Raw genomic sequence first — 7,106 nt, 5'->3', positions numbered from 1 at the left:
TTTGTTGGTAAAAACTAGGTGGCAAGCCCACAGCCCGCCTAGCCCATCTTGTCAAAGCTTGCAATTTTGGTGGGCCTAAACATTTAAAGCTTACCCCACCCTTATTTTAAGTGGGGTAGGGCAACTCCCAATCGTTATGCCATGGAACCGTGTTCATCATCCATGGTGAACACGGTCCCAACGGTGTTAGTGCACCGTTATCTTTTTTTTTTTCTCTTAATTAATCGCGTGATTTTTCTTCTTTATTTTCACATTTTGCGGTTTCACTTTAATTTGAGGTGAGCAATGATTTCGGACATTCATAAATTATGAATCCATGCCTGCACATTCACTTTGGAACCATGCCTACACATTCCCGTCCGAAACCATGGCTGCTCCTCTGTACCGCAAGCTTCTTCAACATTCATAAATTTTCTGTTATGAGATTATGAATTTTCTGTTATGAGATTATGAATTTACAGAAAATTCATAATTTAATAAATGTTTTTGTTTTATGCGATTATGAATTTTCTGTTATGAGATTATGAATTTACAGTACATTCATAATCTCATAACAGAAAATTTATAATCTGACCAAACGCGCGCCGTACCACATTCGCGAATTTTATTTTTTATTTTACGTAAAAACGGCGTCGTTTGGACCCGTGTTCACCATTCATGGTGAACACGTTTCCAGGGCATAATTTACTGGCAACTCCACGCAAATTATTCTGCGGATCCAACTTGCAAATGTTTACAATTCATCTTTTAAAAATTCACAATTTGTATACTATAAACACACAATGTTAACATATGTGTAATTAATTACCTTGTTTTGTATTCGCAAGTTTCTTTCAAATACTGCAGTCATACAATATTAACATATTAGAATTTGATGACTCTGTATTGTATTCACAAATTCCCTTCTACCGCTATTATGTGTTTTGACTTAGTCATTCAGAAACACAATTTATATTCTAGAAGTTCACAATTCTAATACTAAAAATACACAATTTATCTTCGTTTATGATCAGGGATCGGGATCAACCTTGCAAGGTGAACCCTGGTCCATGGTATAACAACTCGCAACTCTATAGGTTTAGCTTGAGTTGATAGCTCTATATATATTACGAGTACATTAATAATATAGTATGTTTTACACTTTACCAATGAAATATAGAATAATACAATTTTATCAAATGCAAAATATACCCACAAATCACCATGTACAATATAAAATATAATTTCCCTTTTAATCAATTTTTTAAGAATGGGCAATAATTAGTTGTAACGTTTAGAAGTGTCTAATTAACCAGACTTGTCAATTTATTAATTAAAAATTTCTTATTGGGTTGACAAAATTACAACATGAACATAATAAAGGTAAACAGAAACACAACATGTTAAGATTAACAGGTTAAAGTTCTAAATAAGAACAAAAACACAAATTTTAAATGGGTTGACACGATAAACATGTTTAGTTAATAAGTTTTGTGTTTACACGAAACAATATGACATGATAACTCATTTAGAAATTAGAATCGCTTAAACATGTTAATATAATTTTCTTTTTAGAAAGTAATTTTTTTTTTATTAAATCTACAATTAGATCAACAAAATAGTAAATATATTTAATTTTTTTGTATAACTAAAATACAATTTAGTTCAATTAATTCAAATGATATAAAGTTATTGCCCAAATGAAAAAGGAAATATTAATACAATTGCTTACAACAAGACAAGACAATCATCACATTATTGTATCCCTTAATTCTTTTACATTTGCAAATTAATGGGAAACATAAATTACTGACACAGATTATCTTATATAAACTCAGCTAAAATTATTATACTCTTTCAATAAATTAAAGAAATAAAAAGTGCAGGCTCAGGCTCAGGCTCATCTGAACACCAAGTTGTGGCATGTTTTGTCACAAGGGTATGCGCAGTCAATATATTTCACGCTAGCCCGATCAAAATACCAATCTCCAACCGCAAGTGCAATTGCCTGCATTTTTTTCAACATATATGAATTATATGTGTTGAATTTGTCTTAAACTATGAATATGAGTCGGTGTCATACAAGGAACAGGGGTGGAACGGGTTGAGTTAGTCTCATTTTATAGGGATTAGATGCTTATAAATACATTGGTTGTATCCCAATTTTGTGTTTTTTTCGTTTTCTGCTATTATGATTGTTTCTTGTTCTTGTTCATCTCAACAATATGGTAAATATCATTTCCTAAAATGTGGTCCAAGGAAAGAGATCAAATAGTTGTGTGCTTTGGGACAATCTTCTATAGTAACGGTTTTCAAACGAAGAGGGACAACCTCAACCGAGTTGAGACTCTCGTGAGAGCAGTCTATTGACTTTCTTGATTTGAGCATATCAGCTATGGGCAGTCTAGATTGGTTTACCTCTGGAGGAAGTTTGGGTGTGGATTATAGAGTAACATCAAACCGAATTCATATAAATTTCCCGGCAGATTTTTTGGCGTACCTTGTTATTGATAACAGGAGAATCGTCAGCGAACCATGTATCCTGCCTCTCGGACTGGCAGTGGGCGAAGCATGAATTTATGAACAAGCCCGTCTGTTTAGAAGCTGCGAACCCCTTTACAGCGTCCAGCATATCATTCCTAAATCCTGCTCGAGCAAGCTGAAGTAAGACTACAGTCCAAAATGCAAATTCAAGAAGCCTCTACCGGGATTACCTTGCAGAAATTTAATCTGTGACGTCGAGCATTTCTGATGGTCCGCTTTGCAGTCATGCCAAGCCCCATTCGGGTCAGCTGAAGGAGGAGCCAAGCTGGCTTGGACCTAAAGACAAGAACGACAATAGCTTAGCAGTCGTTCGGGTGAGTTCCTATAAAACATCGACCAAATTAAAACGTTATTAATGTGCATTACCTGCCACGAATCATAGGCAGCATTGAGTAAGAAGAGCGGAGTGTTGATGTTTGCGATCAAATTCTGAGGAAAGAAGCACTGGAAAAGGAAAGTGAAGTCCAAAACCATGTCAGCAACGAAATAATAGAAGAGGAAACAATGTGTGTGCCAAACAAGAGAAAGAACGGAATTAAGACGAAGGACTCACCGAGGTTGGATCGAGGTGGTTGGTACAACTTTTTGGCAGGTTTTTCACGAGATCCTTCCAAATGACCAAAAACCCGTGAATAGGCGTTATGATGAGCACTTCTAAATGATATCTTCTTAGAAACGGATAAGTTTAATTTCACTTGTGAAAATACCTGGACAGTTACTACGCCCGAAAAGATATTCCTAAGGCTATGCCCACCAGACACATCCGTTCTGCAAATCCATAAAGGCTCGTCATCATTACTATCCATCATAAAACGCAATATTCTGAATCTTAATTTCAACACAACACGAGATTTTCGGTATTCACAGAAGCATAAAAGTGTGGAAATTACGCATCCATAAACAATCCCGCATCACTCAGGCACTTCACTTTAGTACTACTAGGAAATAAGCTTCGAAACTCATCACAGTGCAATATCGAAGCAAGACCACCGGCAGAGCACCCAGAAAGAAGAGCCTGAAACAGAATTCGTGCCACCAAAAAAAGTAATAAGACGGGCCAAATCGATCTAAAATTTAAATAAATTAATAAATAAAATGCTCAGAAAATATTACCTGTTCAGCATTCCGCATTCCCTTTGACATTAACTCGTCCATTGCTGCTTCATATATGCGTTGCCCTCTAAACTGCAGCTGTGCAGCCTGTTGAAAGTTTCAGTACCTTTCTCAATCGTTGCACTTATTGAAAGACAAAAATTGTGCTCGTTTCTGAGAAAAAAAATAATTACGCAACCACCCAATTGAAGAATGTGCTCCATCTCAACTAAAAGCCTAAACCCTCACATGTGCGGGGGCCCCAACACGTGGACCGTAATCTCTTTTTTTTTATTGGTCTGACTCTGATACCAAATCAAAGAATGTGTTCCATCTCAACTAAAAGTCTAAGCTGATAGTTGGATTGCACATTAATGGTTATATGCTCACACACCCGACTTACTTACTGAAAGACCAGAAAATGTAGAACAAAGATATGAAGATGGATTATGCAACGATCACGAAAGCGAAGGGAAAAGGCAAAAGCAAAAAATTATTTAAATCGATAACCCAAAAAGTAGAATAAGGAGTTCAAAGCTCCAGGCCAAGTGCTATAATTCGTTCCACTAATATAACTTTTTCCAGCCCAAAAGCAGAGCAACATGAGTAAACCTAAAGAAAACATAATTATTTGCACTAATACAAACCTGATTTTCGCTATCTCCTGAGAATGATGCACCATCACAGTAGCGAACTTTAATTCTATTCCAATTGTAAAAATCTGCAAAAATAAAATAGAATGAGAAGTGTGGCAATGGGCAAATGGCATTTTCAAAAACTAGAAAAGAGAAGAGTTTTTTTTTTTTTTTTTTAACATTATTATTGTGTACAATAATAGGGAAAAACCTGGATTCTCCTCAGCCTTATTGCTCAAAATTCCGGTAAATGGAAGATTCTTTTCCATGAATTTCGATGACCCACGCCGCGTAGTTTTGCGGTAAACACATGATCTAATGGTGTTACACCATCCACCACCCTACCATAATTTCGTTCACAGAACTTAGGTTCCAAATCAAAGAAAAACAGCAGTGCGTTGTACAATTTTCATGACATAAAGTTATGAATATGCCTTTATGCTCCTCTAAATCAGGAAAGCATGCAAAATTATACGAGACTCAAATTCTATAAGACTATAACCACGATTACTAAGTGAATTCAGGGCCAAAGGCCATATTCGATAACATAGTTAGCTTATCAGCCAATTTTGGCTTATTTAACCATTATTAGTTGTTTGATTTGGCTAAACAATCAATATGAGTGTTTGATTAATTAGCTTTTTGTAACAGCTTATTGCTCCAAAATGCTAAAATTCAAAAAGTTGCTCAAAGCAGCTTTTTTTTTTATCAGCTTTTTGGAAAAGTCATTTTGCATGTAATCAGCTATCAGAAACTAACAGCTAATGTACCAAATACTTTGCTACAATCAGCTAATACTATCAACTAGTCAAAGCCACTAACCTAATCAGCTAATAACTATTTACCAAACACTCATAATCATGCACAACATTACTTTGGTCAAGAAGCCAATTGGAAAACAAATCTCGTTTTTTGTGGCTGTTCATTTCGCTAGACAAAGTATGGTTCAAACAATGACAGGAGAAAATGCATAAACAAATGCTGCAGAGCGATTGAGCGAACTAATAGACCGCACAAAGCATTTCTATAACCGAAGATTAATGTCACTATTCAAAGCATATCGAGCACAAACCTCCAATTGAATGACCCAACTGTTAGCTCCTGATCCATACCCCTCATGAATGTGATAACCGGGTAACGTCCCATCAAGGCACACTGAAGATATAAACCACAGGGAAACGAAACTCGATTTGAACTGTGAAAGCCAAAGCAAAGTATATGCACCAAAGATTGTCTAAACTACAAAATTTGTTGTTTCAGCTCACAAGTTCTGGTAATTCAGCTAAGTTAAAACAAAGAAACTTGAAACCATTCTGGCATCAAGAATAGGTTAACCAGAAGTAACAGTATGGAGCTATCATAAGCAAGTAACTAAATGAACAAAACCCCAATTGGCTCTAGAAAAAAAAAATGACCCTTTAACATATTAACAGATCTAAAATTTCCCATTTAATGTTGCTGAAGAAGTAAAACATTACAAACAGATATAGAACACACAAAAAAAGTTAATTAGTAACTAATTCAACAGCACTCATATCAAGAACATTTTCCATTACAAAAAGCAACAAAATTTCAGCAAATTTTACAAAAAAAAAAAATGGGAAAAGAAGAAAATACCAGCTCCTTTAGCATCAGCTCCTTGAATGAGAGTAAGGGGAACCAAAACAGGGTTAGGATTAGTGTCGGCAGCAGAGGCGGCGCCGCCGTAGACAGATTGCAAGAATGGCAGCTCCGTTTTGTTGAAGAAAAACTCCTCAAATTCACGGCCTTCAACAGCCACACCCAACAAAAACCCAATGCAAATCACCCCCACCAACCCCATCAGCCTCCTCTCCTCCCCACTACCCATTTCTTGAAAATAGACAAAAAAAAAGAAAGAAAAAGAAAACAAAAATATACAAAATACTCCTTTTACACGTCTCTGTAATCTCCCTGTGTGTATATATGGGGAGATGTACAATGTAGTGTGTTTATATACTTTATAAATAGTAAAAATCTTGAATTTAACAGCAATAAAGTGCTCAAAAGTAGTCTTTTTTTTAGAGTTGGGGAGAGAACAGCTGGAGCTGGAAAGAGTGTGTTTTGCACTTTTGCCGGGTAATTCAACACTTTTGTTTTTCACATATTTACAAATTACAACTCCGTATTCTGTGTGTTGTATATTATTTAGAAAAAAAAAACATGGAAGATAGAAATTACTCAAATTAGGGAGTAGATATTAATATATTATTGGAGGAGTACATATAAAACAAAGAGACTACTGATATCGAGAGTTTGAGAAGGTAACTAGCTTGATTAGCATGAGTAGTCATCCACTCACATATCTTAAGAGAAGTGAAAGTTAGAATTTCTTCTTGTATGAAAAATCAATCTGGTTAGTACTTTGTTTTTTAATTGAGTCAATCTGTAAAAATAAAAATCAGAACTTAAAAGGTATCTCTTATAATTAAGATATCTTTCGGACACTTGTGACCAGACAAAAAGAAAAATAGAGAGTTTGATAAGGTGGATTTATGTAGGCAACCACACTGAATAGATACCACGAGTAGAGGGAGGGCACACGTTAAGAATCTATGATGATAAAGTGAGCTTGGTGCATACCATGTACTAGAATGATAGCCACACACATTTCATACATCAACCTCCATATTAAATTATGTATGTATCATATATGGTCTAATGGATACGATAGAAGAATGGAGTACAGCAATCCAATCAAGTTGATCAGGTCATTAACCATGACCGGAGTCACAATGGGTTAGTGGGAGCAGCTGCCCCCACTCCCCCACCTACATTACATTTATATATATTGTGGGTAGGTCTCTTGTATATACATAGTTAACTTATAAATACTAA

The 7,106-nt window shown here is 35.5% G+C and overlaps 1 protein-coding gene across 1 annotated transcript; it reads right to left on the bottom strand.

Annotated features, from left to right (window-relative positions):
- Positions 1-1,663: 1,663 nt before the first annotated feature.
- Positions 1,664-6,269, bottom strand: LOC109165319 (pectin acetylesterase 12-like). Its single transcript, XM_019314027.1, has 12 exons — positions 5,868-6,269; positions 5,323-5,405; positions 4,462-4,591; positions 4,263-4,336; positions 3,637-3,723; positions 3,414-3,538; positions 3,231-3,291; positions 3,077-3,130; positions 2,890-2,967; positions 2,694-2,799; positions 2,480-2,625; positions 1,664-1,987 (listed from the first exon to the last, which is right to left on the bottom strand). Exons 1-12 carry the CDS (start codon positions 6,097-6,099, stop codon positions 1,880-1,882), a joined length of 1,284 nt encoding a protein of 427 aa, XP_019169572.1. The 5' UTR covers positions 6,100-6,269; the 3' UTR covers positions 1,664-1,879.
- Positions 6,270-7,106: the final 837 nt, after the last annotated feature.

The sequence above is a fragment of the Ipomoea nil genome, unplaced genomic scaffold, assembly GCF_001879475.1.
Source record: "Ipomoea nil cultivar Tokyo-kokei standard unplaced genomic scaffold, Asagao_1.1 scaffold3069, whole genome shotgun sequence".
NCBI classification, from domain to species: Eukaryota; Viridiplantae; Streptophyta; class Magnoliopsida; order Solanales; family Convolvulaceae; genus Ipomoea; species Ipomoea nil.
Note: the sequence above shows the minus strand (reverse complement) of the source record. Positions and strands in the feature narration are given on the sequence as shown.

Bases quoted from the DNA above. Each gene is read 5' to 3' on its own strand.
- LOC109165319 (XM_019314027.1), bottom strand. From the start codon at position 6,099: ATGGGTAGTGGGGAGGAGAGGAGGCTGATGGGGTTGGTGGGGGTGATT. The intron at 3,539-3,636 runs GTAATATTTTCT...ATTCTGTTTCAG, and splicing joins GAATGCGGAATGCTGAACAG to GCTCTTCTTTCTGGGTGCTC. The intron at 3,131-3,230 runs GTATTTTCACAA...GTCATTTGGAAG, and splicing joins CGGGCGTAGTAACTGTCCAG to GATCTCGTGAAAAACCTGCC.